At 53.2% G+C, this 17,617-nt stretch overlaps 6 protein-coding genes across 6 annotated transcripts; 4 read left to right on the top strand and 2 right to left on the bottom strand.

Annotated features, from left to right (window-relative positions):
• Positions 1–677: 677 nt before the first annotated feature.
• Positions 678–1,893, top strand: B0H65DRAFT_582237 (Haloacid dehalogenase-like hydrolase-domain-containing protein; the record flags this gene model as incomplete). The annotated part of the gene is made up of 4 exons (XM_062830847.1): positions 678–745; positions 809–837; positions 927–1,388; positions 1,466–1,893. The coding sequence occupies 4 exons, from the start codon at positions 678–680 to the stop codon at positions 1,633–1,635; spliced, it is 729 nt and encodes a 242-aa protein (XP_062677816.1). The 3' UTR covers positions 1,636–1,893.
• B0H65DRAFT_320384 (mediator complex, subunit Med21) lies at positions 1,894–2,632 on the bottom strand. The gene is made up of 2 exons (XM_062823403.1): positions 2,424–2,632; positions 1,894–2,337 (listed from the first exon to the last, which is right to left on the bottom strand). The coding sequence occupies exons 1-2, from the start codon at positions 2,463–2,465 to the stop codon at positions 1,966–1,968; spliced, it is 414 nt and encodes a 137-aa protein (XP_062677815.1). The 5' UTR covers positions 2,466–2,632; the 3' UTR covers positions 1,894–1,965.
• A 150-nt stretch (positions 2,633–2,782) lies between these two features.
• On the top strand, positions 2,783–3,952 carry B0H65DRAFT_320295 (uncharacterized protein). The gene has a single exon (XM_062823401.1). It carries the CDS (start codon positions 2,986–2,988, stop codon positions 3,862–3,864), a length of 879 nt encoding a protein of 292 aa, XP_062677814.1. The 5' UTR covers positions 2,783–2,985; the 3' UTR covers positions 3,865–3,952.
• On the bottom strand, positions 3,953–5,050 carry B0H65DRAFT_320296 (uncharacterized protein). Its single transcript, XM_062823402.1, has one exon. The coding sequence runs from the start codon at positions 4,554–4,556 to the stop codon at positions 4,041–4,043; it is 516 nt and encodes a 171-aa protein (XP_062677813.1). The 5' UTR covers positions 4,557–5,050; the 3' UTR covers positions 3,953–4,040.
• B0H65DRAFT_478683 (Lon protease-like protein, mitochondrial) lies at positions 5,017–9,354 on the top strand. Its single transcript, XM_062827494.1, has 2 exons — positions 5,017–8,690; positions 8,756–9,354. Exons 1-2 carry the CDS (start codon positions 5,505–5,507, stop codon positions 8,915–8,917), a joined length of 3,348 nt encoding a protein of 1,115 aa, XP_062677812.1. The 5' UTR covers positions 5,017–5,504; the 3' UTR covers positions 8,918–9,354.
• Positions 9,355–14,392: 5,038 nt separating this feature from the next.
• B0H65DRAFT_435398 (uncharacterized protein) lies at positions 14,393–17,556 on the top strand (the record flags this gene model as incomplete). Its single annotated transcript, XM_062825190.1, has 2 exons — positions 14,393–15,436; positions 15,499–17,556. 2 exons carry the CDS (start codon positions 14,393–14,395, stop codon positions 17,554–17,556), a joined length of 3,102 nt encoding a protein of 1,033 aa, XP_062677811.1.
• Between the last annotated feature and the right edge of the window lie 61 nt (positions 17,557–17,617).

Raw genomic sequence — 17,617 nt, 5'->3', positions numbered from 1 at the left:
TGGACGAAGTGGAAGAAGAGCAAAGTGTTGGTGATGAAGTGGAAAAGCAGACAAGGAGCTCCGAGCACAATTTGGCGTCCCGTCACTTTTGATCGGCGCTGGCCCAAGTCGCCAAGCCCGCTAGCGACAATGGCGCACGGGCCATCCTGAGTGAACCTTGGTGGTTCTTGGCAGCTACCATGACACCGGCTGTCGGATAGAAGGAGCACATCGGCCTGAGTCAACTGAAGGATGTCCAACGAGTCGTCTTGGGAGGAGACGGAGGAACCGGATAGAAGTCATGCTTGATGTCATAAGAAGAAGTATATAAAGAGGAAGAAAGTTGGTTGAACTTGATGGGAAAGAAGGAAACCGAACAATCATATCTGTAGCTAACCTACCAACCGAGAAGACAATCATCTTTTTAAGATTCAAGGACACAAACCCACGGCATCTTTTTGACAGGCACGCACTTACACAAGGAGACAAACCACAACAGTTGAGTTGGCACTTTCACTTTCACTTTACCAACACCAACACCATATAAACCAGACGGGAGCCAACATTGCAACACCAACACCTGAACCGTCCAACAACTACAAAACTTGAGGAGGACAAACAAATCCCCATCTCCAGCAAATTCGCAGTGAATCTTGAACAACGCAAAGACCAGACTGGAGCCCAGAACCACAGAGACGATGGCGGCCCAAGAAACAAACACCACCAACGGCAATGGCCAACCAGACAACCGCGTCGTCTTCTTCTTGTAAGTGATAAGCCATCTGAAGAGTCTGTGTGAGAGCCGAATAACAACTAACCCGGTCCACAGTGACATTGACAACTGCCTCTATCCCAAGAGTGAGTGATACGAGCCATCTGAACTAAACCAGCCATATACACCATTCACAGTGATAGCAAAAACTCACACACCCCCCACCAAAAAACAGGCGCCAAAGTCCACGACCTAATGGCCGACCTAATCGACCAATACTTCCAACGCCACCTCAACCTCCCCAAGGAGGACGCCGTCCGGCTGCACAAGGAGTACTACCAAAACTACGGCCTGGCCATCGAAGGGCTCGTCCGACACCACCAGATCGACCCGCTTGAGTACAACGCCAAGGTGGACGACGCGCTGCCGCTGGACAACATCATCAAGCCCAGCGATTCGCTCAAGAAGCTGCTGGCGGATATCGACAAGAGCAAGGTCAAGCTGTGGCTGTTTACGAACGCGTACATCAACCACGCGAGACGGGTGGTCAAGTTGCTGGAGATTGAGGAGTTCTTTGAGGGCATCACGTTCTGCGATTATAGCCAGACGCCGCTGGTTTGTAAGCCGCATGAGGATATGTTTAGGAAGGCGATGGGGGAGGCGGGGGTGGAGAGGTCGGAGGATTGTTATTTTGTTGGTGAGTACATATCCTCTCTGGTGTTTCAACTGTCTGAAGTGCTGGTGATAAGAGCGTTAAGCTAACATCATGAATAGATGATTCCTACTTAAATTGCAAGAAGGCGCAGGAGCTGGGGTGGACGACGGCGCACTTGGTGGAAGAGGGCGTGAAGCCACCGAAGACGCCAGCGTCCAAGTACCAAATAACCACGCTGGAGGAGTTGCGGACGGTATTCCCAGAGCTCTTCAAGAAGGACGAGCAATGAGGGTTTGGTGGTATGATGGGGAGGAGTATGTACGGCTCAGCAATGATAGATCAGGGAGTTGGATCTTGCATATGTGGCTGGAAATCGTTCAGTTTTGTTTCCCTTCGGACTCTCTTTGTCCCCTTCCTTCGAAGGTGCATGTGTATTGTGACGCGAAAGCCAAGTATTCTTTCCTTCTTGTACTAATTCCCCTAAAAACGCCGTTATTCCCAATCCCCTAAGGAAGAGCATATCCCGTACTTAGTCGCTTAAACCAAATGTCCCAACCGTTTGCCAGCACCGTACCCATGCATGCTTTAAACCCATTCCTCAACAGTTTGTTTCACCCAATCAATACCTCCTAATACTCCTCAAAGTCTGATCCAACTTAACCAACACCTCATCCTTCTCCTTGACCGCCTCCTGCCTTTGTTTTTCGGCAACCGTCAGCTCCTCCTCCAGCTCCTTGATGCTCTGCATCTGGTCGTGCTCGCTATTATCGAGGCCCGGCAGACTAGAAATCAGGTACTCGATCTGCTGCTCTCGCGTGATCAGATCGCGCGCGAGCTCGAGCTGCCCCGCTTGGAACACGTCGGGCGGGAGGGTGTCGACTTCGGGCGGCTGGTCGGTTTTGGAGGGCGCGATGGTGTCTTTTGGGCCGAAGGTTTTGAGGTCGTGGTGCCGGTCGATGTAGAAGTAGGTGGCTATGAATTGCTCCATTAGCTGGAGGGGGTGGGGGTGTTAGCAGGTGGTTGGATAGTAAAAGGGAAACGTTGAGGGGAGTCGCCGGGTTGGGGAGGAGGACTCACCTGGTCAACAGCCTCCTGGAGCTGGGAGAGACGGTCGCTCATTATGGTGGTGTTGGTGTTTGGATATTTGGTAGATTCGAAGCTGCGAAGAGGCTCGGTTTGCGCAGTCGGGTAGAGGATCAACGCGATGGTGGCCGCCTGTGAAGACCGAAGACGGGAGCTGTCACTGCCAGGAACTGAATGAATGCTTGAACCGCGACGACCGCGACGACCGCGGGGGATGTGCATCATAGTGCATGCAGGATCCAGACGGGATGGATCCACTATTGACACAATGCGACCCACTGAGAAATGAAAGCTTTATCCAATGAGCGAAAGAGGTTTGGCTGCGGCCCGATCCACCATGCATCCATCATCAACTTTATCAAATTCGACATGGCATTTCATACTTGGTGCAAGTTGAAAACAACACAAAATTAACACTGACTCTTTGTCAAATCGACATGGAAATCATACGATCAACTTGAAGAGCCAATTATCCAGCCAATTGGTTGTATGGAAGATCTACAACAGAAAGAAACAGCAGATATCAAATACTTGAGCGCATAGGCTGAAAATCACCATGAGGCCCATGGCTGCACAACTTTCCCGGCTCACACTCGGAGCGCGCCGATTATACTGCAGCCCGGGCTCTCAACCGCTCCGGCGCTTCTCCTCCGACCATGCGCCAAGTCCAAAAGATACTACCGCCGAGTCCTCCGCAGACCCTTCGCCGGTCACCACTACCCCCAGCAGCATCACCAACGCCTCAGATGATCGAGGACGTACTGATCCCAACATTCCACTTTCCAAGTCCTCCAACCACCACAACCTTGCCTCATTCCTCCAGTATGCCAAGCGAACCGGTCTCGGTCAAGAAACCACCATCTTTGTTGGAACACACTACGAATACACAATAGCCTCCCTCTTAACCGCGTACGGCTTCTCTCTCAACCGGGTAGGCGGGCAACACGATTTCGGAATCGATCTCCTCGGCACCTGGTCCGTACCGACGGCCGAACGTCCGCTACGAGTCATCGTGCAGTGCAAGGCCATTCAAAGCACTCGTCCTCATCTGATCCGGGAGTTGGAGGGCGCATTCGTGGGAGCGCCAGTTGGATGGAGAGGGTCGGAAGTATTTGGCGTCTTGGTGGCCTCGAAAATAGCCACAAAGGGAGTCCGAGACGCGCTGGCGAGGAGTCGGTGGCCTTTGGTGTTCATCGGATGCTCGAGGGAGGGGAAGGTTGAACAGCTCTTGTGGAATCACCGCGCCGAGCAGGAGGGGCTGCAGGGGTTGGGGGTTGCGAAGCGACATTCTCCGGAGGGCGGGGAGCAGTTGGTGTTGACGCACAAAGGAAAGCATCTTCCGTTGATCAAAGTGGAAGGAGGCTTGCCGGAGTCGAGCGGTGCTGAGCAAGGTGAAGCTTCGGAAAGTATAGATAGAAAAGATGGTTCCGCCTGATGTTGATGACACATTTGAGGATGTGAGAGATATGCTGTGTAAAATGTATTTCCATGCCCCGGCTGGGATACTCGGCAGGTCTTGAAATGTTTATAGTCCAGTGCTGTTGGGCTTTTTGTCATTTCAAGACCTGCCGAGTAGGCGGCTGGACTTTCTCTGAGCTGGGTGGAATGCTCTTAGTCTTCCCAAATCGCCTGCTTGGCTTTTAAGGCCTCCTCCTCTGCCTTCTTCTTCCGCTCTCTCTCCTCCTCCTTTCTCTTGCGCTCCTTCTCGCGCAAGGCCCGGTCGTAGGCCTTTTGCTCCTCGGTCAGTTTGGGTGCTTTCAGCCCAAGAGCACCGGCGATCATGCGGCGGGCTACTGCGTCCGTCTTCTCCGGCCTCTTGTACTCTGAGGAGGCAGCATTGCTGGCGCTGCCTGGCCCACTGTAGTCGAGGTATGGTGGAATCGAAGTGGTAGCTGATGGTTCTGGGTTTCTGCTGCGTGAAGATGGAGGAGATGGGGCTCTTTCTTCATCACTGTTGTTGTCGTCCTCCCACGATTCCGGCTCCGCGTCAAAGTCACGCTCACGCTCAGACTTCTTTTCAGTCTTGGCCTCGGGCTCGGACTCCGAACTGACATCTTCGTCTTCCCAACTGTCGGCGACAGGCTCTGACTTGTTCGCCTTGGCTTTGGCAGTGTTCTTGAGTGACATCTTGGAGGTGTCGTCGAGATGTATGTGAGAGGATGTTGAAGTGGATGCTCCTGTGATCAGGTCTCCAGTCGAAAGGATATTGTCTGATCAATTGGTGTTCTATATAGCTGATAGTCGGAGCCTGTGGTATAAGTGTTGTGAAAGTTGAAAGAGGACATTACCTTCGACTTGGGCGTTCTGATATGCGGGCTGCTGCCCCTACGGAGAGCTGTCAGCGAACGTGCCTGCCGATGCCCCGCTCCGGATCGGTGCTGCTATGCTCGCCGTAACCTCTCCGGCAGCAGTGCTACAGGTGCGACTTGACGGTTATGAGTTGACGATCTAGACCAGAACTGGTCAAGCGGCTTGGCGACCGGGCGCTAAACCAACAGTGATGGAACTGAAGCCCGTCCTGTCCGGTCTGGAGGCGGACGAGCTGTTAGCGGGCAGGTACGTACCTTTTGTACCGTGACGCAACCGGGACGGTACCTAGAAGACAGTAATGTAATTCCTCCATCTTCTACCGCCGGCCGAAGACCGAGGGAGCTTCCCGGTCGCTGTTCGCCTTCCCGTCAAGTTGATTATTCATACATTCTGCCAGAGACAGAGACAGAGAGTCATGGGCCTTGGGTTCCTCGGAGTCGTCGTCCTACCTCGCTACCTCTACACACACTGAAAAGCCCCTTCATCTTCTTATCTTTGACTGTATACTATTTTACAACTGTAAACTTTTTTTTCCCAAATCCCGCCGCATCGCCGCATCTCCATCTCCCCGCGCCGCGACCTCTCCCGCCATCCCACTCTCAACCACATCCATCCGCCCCTCCGACCGCAACTCCCGTCCACCGTCGCCTTTGGTCCGATTTTGGGTCCGCGCTCCCAAATAAGACGACACTCCTCCTCACGAAGCTCGACCTCTACGATATCCTTTTACTTATCCAGGCCCGCTCGACATTGCCTGTATTCAAGATGCTGTCCCGACAGCGCATTCCGCGCATCCTCGCGTCGAGGACCTCGCTCGCGCATTCGATTAGGTCTTCCAGCTTGACCACTTCTTCGATACGCCCTCTCGCCGCGGCTGGGCAACATGCCGTGACCCGGCCCCGACACGAAAGACCGACGACCCTCTCGAGTTTCTCGACTTACACTGCTTTGGGGAAGAAGAACGCCAAGGGCTTTTTCGACAACTCGATCGAGCCGCTATCAGAGGAGGAGCGCAAAGCAAACGTTGAGCACGCCGAGGCCGAAGCAAAGGAGGCTGAAGCAAAGGAGGCCGAAGTAAAGGAGGCCGAATCGAAACAGGCCAAGTCCAAGTCCTCGACCTCGGATGCCCCGGCGGCGCCAGAAGATGGAAAGGCTGGCGCTGCTGGCGGTTCATCTGCCGGCTCGGGCTCGGGCGCAGACGGTGGTTCCGGAGATGGTGGCAAGCGAGGCCGCAAGCCCGGTGATAAGGCATTGGCGAAGCCCGTTGTACCAGAGATCTACCCCCAGGTCATGGCGATCCCTATAGCGAAGCGACCGCTGTTCCCCGGCTTCTACAAGGCCATCACTATCAAGGACCCCAATGTCGCTGCTGCTATTACAGAAATGATCAAGCGCGGACAGCCATACGTGGGAGCTTTCTTGTTCAAGGACGAGAACGCCGACGACGATGTTATCCGGAACCGCGATGATGTCTATGACGTCGGTGTTTTTGCGCAGATTACCAGCGCTTTCCCCATGAACAACCAGAACGGCGAGGGTACTAGTCTTACCGCGATCCTTTACCCCCACCGGAGAATCAAGCTGTCGGAGCTTATTCCTCCTGGCTCGCCTGAGGCTGCTTCAATCGATGGTGCGAAGGAGGGTGCTGCCCCTGAGCCGGCACCCGAGCCGATTCCCAAGGTGACCGACGAGTCCGAGCAAAAGGGTGACGTGGTGGCGAGCTTTGAGGAAAGCGCTGTGACACCTAGGCCTGAACCAAGCCAGAAGCCCTACGAGCCGACATCGTTCCTCAAGAAGTATCCTGTTAGTCTTGTTAATGTAGAGAACTTGACGGAAGAACCCTACGACCCCAAGAGCCAGGTTATACGAGCCGTTACGAACGAGATCGTAAACGTCTTCAAGGAGGTCGCTAGCATGAACAGTCTCTTCCGGGATCAGATTTCCACCTTTAGCATGAGCCAATCGACCGGTAATGTCATGGCTGAGCCAGCCAAGCTTGCTGATTTTGCCGCTGCTGTCAGCGCCGGTGAGCCTGCTGAGCTTCAAGAGGTTCTTTCTAGCCTGAACGTGGAAGAAAGAATGCACAAGGCTCTTCTTGTCCTGAAGAAGGAGCACGTTAACGCTCAGCTTCAGTCCAAGATTACCAAGGATGTAGAGCAGAAGATCACCAAACGCCAGCGTGAATACTGGCTTATGGAGCAGATGAAGGGTATCAGGCGCGAGCTCGGTATCGAGTCTGACGGCAAAGACAAGCTTGTCGAAAAGTTCAAAGAGCTCGCCGACAAGCTGGCTATGCCCGAGGCCGTGCGCAAGGTGTTTGATGACGAGCTGAACAAGCTCGCCCATCTTGAACCTGCCGCTTCCGAGTTCAATGTTACGCGCAACTACTTGGACTGGCTCACCAACATTCCTTGGGGCCAGAGCAGTGCCGAGAACTTCGATATCCTGAACGCTATGAAGGTTCTGGATGAGGATCACTATGGTCTCAAGGATGTCAAGGATCGTATTCTCGAGTTCATTGCCGTCGGCAAGCTCCGCGGCACCGTCGAGGGCAAGATTCTCTGCTTCGTCGGTCCTCCGGGTGTCGGTAAGACTTCCATTGGCAAGTCGATTGCTCGCGCACTTGGCCGCCAGTACTATCGCTTCAGTGTTGGAGGTCTTACCGATGTTGCCGAAATCAAGGGCCACCGCAGGACGTACGTTGGTGCCCTTCCCGGCCGTGTCATCCAGGCCCTCAAGAAGTGCAAGACCGAGAACCCCTTGATCTTGATCGACGAAATCGACAAGATTGGTCGTGGCTACCAGGGAGATCCCTCGTCTGCGCTTCTCGAGCTCTTGGACCCCGAGCAGAATGGCTCTTTCCTGGACCACTACCTGGATGTCCCTGTTGATTTGTCCAAGGTGCTTTTCGTCTGCACGGCTAACCTGACTGACACCATCCCACGGCCCCTTCTCGACCGTATGGAGGTCATCAGACTTTCCGGATACGTCGCCGATGAGAAGATGGCCATTGCCGAGAAGTACCTTGCTCCTCAGGCTCAGGAGATGGCTGGTCTTAAGGGTGTTGATGTGCAGCTAACAAAAGACGCGATTGAGGAGCTCAACAAGTCCTACTGCCGTGAGTCAGGTGTCCGTAACCTCAAGAAGAAGATTGAGCAGGTTTACCGCAAGTCTGCCCTGAAGATCGTTCAGGACCTCGGTGAGCAGGCCCTGCCCGAATCTGAAGCTCTTACCGAGGAGGGTAAAGCTGCCCAGAAGGAGACGGAGAAGAAGAAGAGCGAGGAGGCTGAGTCCGGCGAGACCAGCAGCCCGAAGGCCGCCACCGAAGCTTCTGAGAAGGAGACCACGGAGAAGCCTCGGGTCGCCATGAAGATTCCTGAGGACGTCCATGTCGTTATTAACAAGGACAACCTCAAGGACTACGTTGGACCCGCGATCTTCACTTCTGACAGGCTCTATGATGTGACACCCCCTGGTGTTACCATGGGTCTGGCCTGGACCTCCATGGGTGGCGCTGCCATGTATGTCGAGTCTATCCTCCAGAGCGCGCTCACCTCCAAGAGCTCGCCATCTCTCGAGATTACCGGTAACCTTAAGACGGTCATGAAGGAGTCTTCCGCTATCGCCTACTCGTACGCCAAGGCGGTCATGGCCAAGGACTTCCCCAACAACCGCTTCTTCGACAAGGCCAAGATTCACGTGCACGTTCCTGAGGGCGCTGTGCAAAAGGATGGTCCTTCGGCCGGTATCACCATGACGACCTCTCTGCTGTCGCTTGCCCTCGATACTCCTATTGATCCTCAGATCGCCATGACCGGCGAGCTTACTCTGACTGGCAAGGTGCTCCGTATCGGTGGGTTGAGGGAGAAGACTGTGGCCGCTAGGAGAGCTGGCTGCAAGATGGTCCTGTTCCCTGAGGACAACCTGTCTGACTGGCTTGAGCTTCCTGAGGTAAGATTACATCCTGTCCAACCCTTATAAGATGTTATACAAATCGCTAACGTTTTCCTCTCTAGAACGTCAAGGAAGGTATCGAGGGCCGGCCTGTGCGCTGGTACTCTGAAGTCTTCGACCTGATCTTCCCCAACCTCGACCGGGAGAAGGCCAACAAGAGCCGGATCATCGAGGACGACAAGTCTGAGAAGGAGAAGTCCAAGAAGAACGATGACGACGATTAAACAGCTGTACGGCATGTAAGAGAATGGGGATTGGCATAGGAGCCGAGGATATCAAGCGAAAGATAGTGGAGAATGGCATCATCGTTGGCGTTCAAGGAAAGGAATGGAGTGCGGACGGGCGGCGGTTAATAGAGAAACTAATAACCGTCTTGTTAAACGGAAACGCAGAGCGTCGTTTTTGGTTTTGGGAACATACACACTTTGCACACACATCTTTCAAGGGGGGTTTTACATACATACATACATCTTCACTCTATCATGACCTTTCGAATATCAGCGGCGGCATTGTTGCGTTCTTGGTTCTGGTGTGTTTCAACTTCTTTCTTGTATAATATTACCACTGGTGGTATGGAAAAGTCTTCATGGTTGCTGGTTGGTATGCGTACGTTTATTACTTCTACCAGATACGTTTACCACATTTACCTACCTACCTTCAGATGTCCTTGGAAAGCTTGAGATCCAACTTCAGGCAAGCACAGAACGATGCCCAGGATGCCTAATGCTACCAGTCTACCCACATCCCGTCAGACAACTCTTGACCACGACACAACGTCGCTCAAGGAGTCAAGGACAAGAAAGAGATCTTGGAACCACAAGTCCACAGACACAAGCGAGCAACAACCGGCAGATGATGCGCTCATCGAACATTGCTGAACAACCCCCCAATCCACTTACAACAATACCGTTGCCGCTGTTGCTACTCTCTCACATATCTCGGTTATGTATCCCCTTCCAGCACGAGTCACATATCCTTCCAACTACATATAGTATCCCATCTAGCCATACATACAAGCCAAAGATGCAGCGCCGGCAAAGCGAAGAGGTTGTTGCGGATCGTTCGGTCCCGAAAATATGCAAAGCTTGGTAACGGGATCTGGTTCGCATGTGGGCGGCCTCGATGTGCTCCTACATACTACTGACTACGTACACGGAAGACGGTACGAGTAACGAGGCATGGGTTAAGCGAACTGTATGTATGTAGGGCATCCTGGGCGTGAGTGAGGTGATGCTGCTTGCTGGTGCTTCTGCTGCTGCTGATGGGTGCGGGATGAAAAAGTGACAGACTGTCGGACTGACGGACTGACGTGCAGGCCAAGGATGTTGACGGTAACAGTAGTGATGCTGACGATGATGGTGATGGTGGTGATGGTGGTGATGGTGGTGATGACATGGTAAGTCCGATTTGCTAAAAACCATTTCTGCTTGATTTCTTCCGGAAGAAACCCCCCAAAGAAAACTGCTTTAACCATACCTACCTAAACTCTGACGTTCATTTCATACTTCCAACCGAGCAGCGTAGCTTCTCACAATAATCACAAGCATCGTTCAAAGTCCGTGAAGCAACAAATGGACGTCACATATCACCAATACTCCCCCATCAATATCATCACTGGTCAAAGGGTGTTGTTGATGCCCGAATACATATATCTACCACCAATGCCAGTAGGTTACGGAGATGTTCCTGTTGCTCTTACTGGTCGTTGTTTGGAATTGTTGTTGTTGCGCAGTTGGACATCTGTATATCTGTCCATCCACTGACAGCAGTCAGGCGCTTCCATTACACAGTGGTATCTAGATACCTGTCAACTTCAGTCATCATCATCGTCGACTAATCGGCCGGCCGCCGTTGTAGTACTTTTCGTCGTTCAAATATGATGTACTGTACTGCATATGTGCCCCATGAATGGACCATGGCATGGCATACATGGCATATGAATGGCTTGGTTGTACCGGTAGTGACTGTAGGGTAGGTAGGTATGTTACCATGCCATACTTCCCGTCCCGTTATCCAGAGGAATCAGAAGCAGAAGCAGAAGCAGAAGTAAAAAAAAAAAAAAGCAAAAGCACCGGGATCGATACCCATCCATACAGATCAAAAGGAGAGAGAGGAAAAACGGGGCTGCAGCCGAAAGAGCATTTTGTTGCCACTGGCTCTGAGCGGGAGTTGAGGTTTGCGGCTACGATTGTGTTGAATGTTATTCGACAGCTCGGCCTTGACGCCCGCCCGCTTTCATAATGTGCCCGCAGAGGATTAAACTGGCCAATGTGGACTCTATCCGATGGATGGATGGTGAGAGGCGAGTCCATCCATTCAGTCCCTCCCTCCCGTTGAGCGGGCGTGCCGTGACGGGAGCGGGGGAGGCGGTTTTATGGATGCTTGAGATGATGGGATCTAGAAACTGCAGAAAGAAAGGGCTGAAAACACCGGAGATATCCCTACCTGGATTTTATGTCGACAATCACCACGACGTTGTAGGAAAGGGATATTTCCCAGCGACACCTTACTCGATTTTGAGAATAAACGAGAAAGCCAGACAGTGATGTACTCATATCAAGAACACAGACCCAGCTATCTATCTGCCTGAGGCCTTGGGTTGCCGTTCGAGATCCCCCTCGACTGCCTCCAGATGTGACCTGTCATGTCTCACGAAGAAAGGATAAGGCGGCTCTGGGCTGGGAGTGAGCGAATATTCTCAAACTGCCGGAATTCGTGGCCAGGATCGGATGTCCTCAGTATCCCAACGTTTACTGATGGCTTCACTCTTCACTTTCGGAGCCTTATCACGAGAACAAAACATGGAGTGTGGGGGATGGGGGATATACCCTTGGTCAGCCCCAGACCAAAGAGAGCGTTCGGTATCCGTCCGGCTGGGCAAATTCCTGTTGCAGACTTGAGCCTCGTCTACCTACCTCTACTCTCGGGGAGCTACCCCAAGCTTATTGTGCGGCTCAGCAGCCTGCCCTTGCCCTTGCTCTGCTCTTGAGGCCCACAGGCACGGACGAACAAACCCGATCTTGGGGGCGCATGGTTCGGATACGGATTTGGTTGCCGAAAATGATGATGACGATGATGACGATGATGACCGGGCGTGGGCGCGGATGTCGCCGTCTGAGTACATGGTGTATTGAGGCTCACGACTTGCTTGATGCCGGTAACCCCGAAGCGTTCGGACAGAACTAAGCAACTGCGTCGGTCTGTCTGTCTGACTGAAACTTTGACCGCCTTGGGGGCGTAAGTAAAAATGATCCATGAGGAATCAGGATAATATGCGTCTTCTACCCGGCGGTCTGATTCATCTCGACAATCTCGAGTGGGCGTGTCAACCCAAGTCTCGGGATCAGAATATCGACGGCCACAGGAACAAGTGGAGGAAGTGAAGTGTCTCTGAAGTGTCTTCCTCCAGAAAAGCGCCTGAAGCGGATCGCCAGAGCCCCTGTCGACCCGTTGCCCAGAAGGGAAACAGTGCCTTTATAGGGCTGGGAACTGTATCCACACACACACTAACAACACCCTTGCTTCTTCCCCATTTTTTCTTGAAGCTGGAGCTGAGGGTGATCTTCTTTTCTCGGATTCTCTTGTCAAAAAGATGAACCCCTCATTTTCTCTTCAGGCTCGCTTCGCGCGTTAGTGGTTAAACTACCCCTCAGATGATGATCATGGGCCACGGGGTCTGTTTTTTGTTTACTCTCAAGTCTGGATAAGCGCTGTATCCAACATGAGGTCAGTTCTCTCCTCAGATCGAGATGTCATCCACTTTGGGTCTTGATGGCATACGAGGATCGGCCAGTAAATCAGGCACTGAGAACGACAAGCTTGAAACCTATCTCCCCTCTGTCTGGCAAAGCTACCCGCCAACGTCTCTGCCCTGCCCTGGAGGGAAAAGGAAAGGTCGTAACCCAAAGACCCACGCATGGCATGGCATCCAACACCCAATGCCTGGAATGGAGTCCATGAGATGGATGGCATGCATGTGTTAATTGGGAGTGTTCCAGGCATGCGCCGACCTCTCACTGGCTGCCCATACTTTTACCCTTGGTTACACGTCACGGTCTTAAACTCCACTGGGAAATGCACCCAGCCCCCGTGCGTGCTCACACCTTTTCGAGACACCCTACACAGCCTCCTTCAATCGAATTGGCCTGTCATCCCACTGCCACCCTTCCTTTTTCCAGAGCTTCAGGTCTGCAGGAGACCCGAAAGGAAGAAGGCCTCAGGACACGAGACCCGGAGAAGGGTGGAAGACAAACGAGAACCAAAGGATGTCATGTACGCCTTCGAGTGTGCATAATGTGCATAACAGAGCGGGCAGTTGACGTTCCTGGGGACGGTAGAGAACGCGGGACCTGAAGTTGGCCTCAAAAAAGGGCCCCCGGACCAGGCACTCAGGCACTCCGGGGCAGAGAGCCAAGACAGCCGGCCAGGGGTAAAAGAAGCCTAGGGAGGGATCCATCTCAGGCAGCCTCAGGTGGCTGTAGGTTGTTTACTGGCGTCTATTTGTTGTACGGCCGTTTTACAAATCACGAGGGATTGCTGTCCAAAGACCCCAATATGGCCAATGGCAAGATCCGATACACTAGTCAGGCCAGGCACCTTGAGGGTTGCAACTAAAACCAAGTCACGGCGGTTGGGACGATCTGATGGAGGGTCTCATGATGACAGCTGAAAGGTAGACGGAGCTTCAAAAGGTATCATCACTCCATCCTCCACATCACCCAACACCCCCGCAGACCAAATCCTTGGAACCTCCATGCTTTCCCAGATCACAAAATCTTATATCCCACCTTTTATACCTTATACCTTGCCAAATATCCCCGATCTTATTGTGTGAACGTGAAAGAGGCGCACGAAGCACGGCGTCTATCAACATTCATCACGGTTAGCTCGGTAAAAGACACAACCCCTCCAACAGCTCACGAGCTCACGTTATCATCAAGGCATCCTCGTGTCCCGATTCACAACCACAAACACAGCAAAGTAGCTATCCGACCCGCAACACCTTCGACACAGCCCTGGACTAATCAACTTGACTGGGGAGGAGAGGCGGGGAATTATCACCAACCACAAGACTTTCCCCTCGACAACTGAGAAAGCAAAAACATAACGCATCTGCTGGTTTCAACTGGGTTTCTTTGTATGGCGTCTTTGAACATCGACCACTTCACCAAGCGCTGCCATTGCTGCTGGATATACGGCGCCTAATGGTCTTTGCGCCGGCAGTCTGCATGATTGCTTGTCTTTGATGTAAGGTTGCGCCATCTTGCTTGCTTGCATCTTCCAAGTCATTATTGCCCCTGAGCCAAGTGGTGATACAACTCCTTTTCTTGCCTATCCCGATGGTCTATAGGACTGGCCTGAGAAGGTCTAGCCGATAGGCCGTTAGGAGGTTGGAGGAGATTGAGGCTGGTTATGCGCCAGTCCAGAAGCTGTTTTCTCGCCACCAAGTAATTTCGGGGTTGCACAATATGCCTGACGTTTTCCAAGTCTCTTCACTTTCTCTTGACTCACGGTGCTGACCATATAATTCTGTTTAGTCCTCCCTTACAGCCCCCTGGGTAAACTTTCAAACCTCTTAACCTCCAAAGGTCTTTATGGCTCAAGTGCAACCGCAGCTTCCCCTAGCTTTACGGAATCCAGCATCGGTTTTACCTGCAGATGGCGATTGGCCCCCACACCACAATAACTGGTGGCAAAAAATGCATCTCTGGCGGGATCATAAGGACGGCAGTGGTGATGGTCAAGGTGCCCATGATGCCGGGCCGGGATTAGGATTGGGATCAGCAGGAACAGCAACGGAACCGGGATCGGGAACAGGAGGAGGACAGGGAGGAGAGGGAAACATTACCACGAGTCCGGGTTCACAAACACAGCAGCAGCAGCACGATGACGGAGGCTCAAACAAACAAGGCACCATTCGCCGAAACATTCGAAAGGTGGTTCCCGGCCTGCCTCGAGCTCAGACATTCAAGAGACAGCAATCCGAACAGCGCGATCATCTCCAACCTGTACAACCCACCCCTGCCGAGCGCAGAGTTGCTTCAGTCGATAGACGCATGCACGCGACAAACAGTGCATCGACATCGCTGGTTGGATTGGGTGTAGGAGCCGCCGCCTCGCTTCCCAGGAGTAGCGCGCCAAACTTCCATCATCATCACCACTTCGGCCGCTCTTCCTATATCTCCCAGGCCGACTCTTCTGTTCCTTCGTTGCCAGCGATCCCTCAAGAACATGCGACAGTGAACAGCAGTATCCGTGGCCTAAACGGACATGAGCTAGAGCAAGAACTCGACAAGAACTACCTCGACCACAACCGTCTGTTGCGAGCTCCTGGTCTTGCTCATGTTCATGGGTCGGATGCTGCCGTCTCGGATTGCGATGCGCACTCGATAACATCCTCCCAGTACCACAACATGATACACGACGAGCTGGAGAAAATATGGATCCTCAATCTGTCGATGCACTTCCGCGACAAGTCCAAGAGGGAGAAGTTCTTTGTGACATACCGACAGAATGACTCGCTATGGCGTAGAGTGACGATATCGTTGGACTACCGTGATGCCCAGGAGGGTTCATTGGAGGAGGAGCTAGTCGATATCAAGTTCCAGCGCGACAAGAGTTCGAGGATATACGAGGCGATTCGAGACAGCCTGGGTGACATCCAGTTCTACCCTACCGTTACAAATTTGAAGCTCCAAACCACGGAAAAGAGGTTACATGTCCACGTGGTGGAAGACGTCAATGTGAGTCCTGCTACCCTCGGTAAGCACCAACTCACCATACTAACACCAACCCCCCTCCCCAGGAAATCATCAGCTACCCAACCGTGCGCATGATCCAACACATGCGCTGCCGCCGCATCAAAGAATCCGAAGTCGAATTCGACTCCCACCTCTCCGGCTTCGTCTACAAAGTCCGCGTCAACGGCGAGACTCTGATCAAGAAAGAAATTCCCGGCCCCGACACCGTCGATGAATTCCTCTACGAGATCAACGCGCTCAACCGCTTACGCGCCGCCGAAAATGTCATCGAGTTCTATGGCGTCATCGTCGACGAATCGGGCGAGCACGTCAAGGGTCTGTTGATCAGTTTTGCCGAGCACGGTGCCCTGATAGATATCATCTACGACTACCAACTCCAGGGCGGCCTTCCCTGGTCGACGCGCGAGCGCTGGGCGCGCCAGATCGTTGGTGGTCTGGCGGATATTCACGAAGCGGGGTTCGTTCAGGGCGATTTCACGCTGTCAAACATCGTCATCAACAATGAGTGGAACGCCAAGATTATCGACATCAACCGCCGCGGTTGTCCAGTGGGGTGGGAGCCGCCTGAGGCGACGCCGTTGATTGAAAGCAGTCAGCGGATATCCATGTACATCGGCGTCAAGTCGGATCTGTACCAGCTGGGCATGGTCCTGTGGGCTCTTGCAACGCAAGAGGATGAGCCTGAGGCTCATGGCCGGCCGTTGAGGATTGGGCCCGAGGTTACGGATGTCCCGGATTGGTACGTCGAGATTGTGAATATCTGTCTGGACCCCAACCCCCGCAAGAGGAGACAGGCGCTTGATCTGCTGGATATGTTCCCGGAGCCGGAGCCTGTGGAGCACAGTCAGTATAGCTATCATAACCCGGAGTCGGTGTCGGTTGATGATGGCTACTCACGCCAGGAGTATCTGGTTGGCACGGAGCCGACGAACGGGGTACCGAAGATTATCAAGACGGTTGAGTCGCCGTCGGATCGTGGGTGGGATTATTTCAGCAGTAATGCTCCTGGAGCAAGCGGTATCGGAAGAGGTCGTCAATCTGCGATTTCTCCTGCACCGTCGGAAGACCAACACTGGTACCCGCCACGGGGTAGATCACCACCTTCTCCTCTCCCGAGTGATGGCGGGTACGATGACCCGGCGAGATTCCGACATCACCTGCGTCCTTGGGGAAACAGCAGTACTTACCAGGAGCCAAGCAACTTGACCGTTCCGTCTTTTGGCGAGTCTGGGCGACAGCACGACACAGAAGGATCCAAAAAGGCTCTCCAACAACACGACCCAAGGATCTCCTCCACCTCCTTCATCTCCACCGCCCCCTCCGGCGACACTGACACCGCCTCAACACCGCTCAAAGACTCGCTCCTCCGGGAAGCCCTCAAGTGGCGACCCGAAACCGCACCTTCCAGCGCCCCCACAGCCGCCAAACCGCACGAACTCACACTCCGCGAACAATACGACTCGGAAGGCCCCAGCAGCAGCAGACCAGCGGAAAACCAATTCAACACGACCCAATCCCACCACCAAACCCGCCCCAGCCGTACTAACCACCACTACGAACCCCAAGACTCGGACGCAGAAGAGGAAGACAACAACAAAAACAAACCCCTCTCCCGCGCCGACTCGGGCAAGTACTTCACCGAGCCCACCAACCTGAAGCCCGGGCCAGATCTAGCCTACGCAGCCATCAACGATGCTCGAGATAGAGACAGGCTGGAGCAGCAGTTTAGGATGGAGGTGGCGGAGGCTATGATGGCTGGAAGGTATCATGGGCAGCATGGGCATGGGCATGGTCATCAAGATGATGATCACCGCGCACATCAGGATCGTGGTGGAGATCGGAATAATACGCACAACAACACACAATTGGAAAGGGATCGGGAGAGGGAATATGAGCGGTATGGTGGTGCAAAGGTGCCGGATGTTTTGAAGGGGATTGGGGGTGGTGCCTCGGGTTGTGCTTATGATTTGCCTATTTCTACGAGGGGTTCCAGCTCCAGGGAGAAGAAGGGGAAGAAGCATTTTGATGATGATGATGATGACGAGGATGAAATCGACATGGATTTGTTCGCCCCTCAACAACGTCAACATCAACATGCATAATTACGAGACGACGAGAACCTGATCACGGCTGCGATTACGAACGGCGACGACAATTAGCGAG

The sequence above is a fragment of the Neurospora tetraspora genome, assembly GCF_033439725.1.
Source record: "Neurospora tetraspora strain CBS 560.94 chromosome Unknown B0H65scaffold_8, whole genome shotgun sequence".
NCBI lineage: Eukaryota > Fungi > Ascomycota > Sordariomycetes > Sordariales > Sordariaceae > Neurospora > Neurospora tetraspora.
This window is presented reverse-complemented; position numbering and strand designations above follow the sequence as displayed.

Excerpts from the sequence above, each read along its gene's own strand:
- B0H65DRAFT_320384 (XM_062823403.1), bottom strand. The coding sequence starts at position 2,465 with ATGAGCGACCGTCTCTCCCAGCTCCAGGAGGCTGTTGACCAG. Across the intron at positions 2,338-2,423 it reads TCCAGGAGGCTGTTGACCAG|CTAATGGAGCAATTCATAGC; the intron begins GTGAGTCCTCCT and ends CACCCCCTCCAG.
- B0H65DRAFT_320295 (XM_062823401.1), top strand. The coding sequence starts at position 2,986 with ATGAGGCCCATGGCTGCACAACTTTCCCGGCTCACACTCGGAGCGCGC.
- B0H65DRAFT_320296 (XM_062823402.1), bottom strand. The coding sequence starts at position 4,556 with ATGTCACTCAAGAACACTGCCAAAGCCAAGGCGAACAAGTCAGAGCCT.
- B0H65DRAFT_478683 (XM_062827494.1), top strand. The coding sequence starts at position 5,505 with ATGCTGTCCCGACAGCGCATTCCGCGCATCCTCGCGTCGAGGACCTCG. Across the intron at positions 8,691-8,755 it reads ACTGGCTTGAGCTTCCTGAG|AACGTCAAGGAAGGTATCGA; the intron begins GTAAGATTACAT and ends TTTCCTCTCTAG.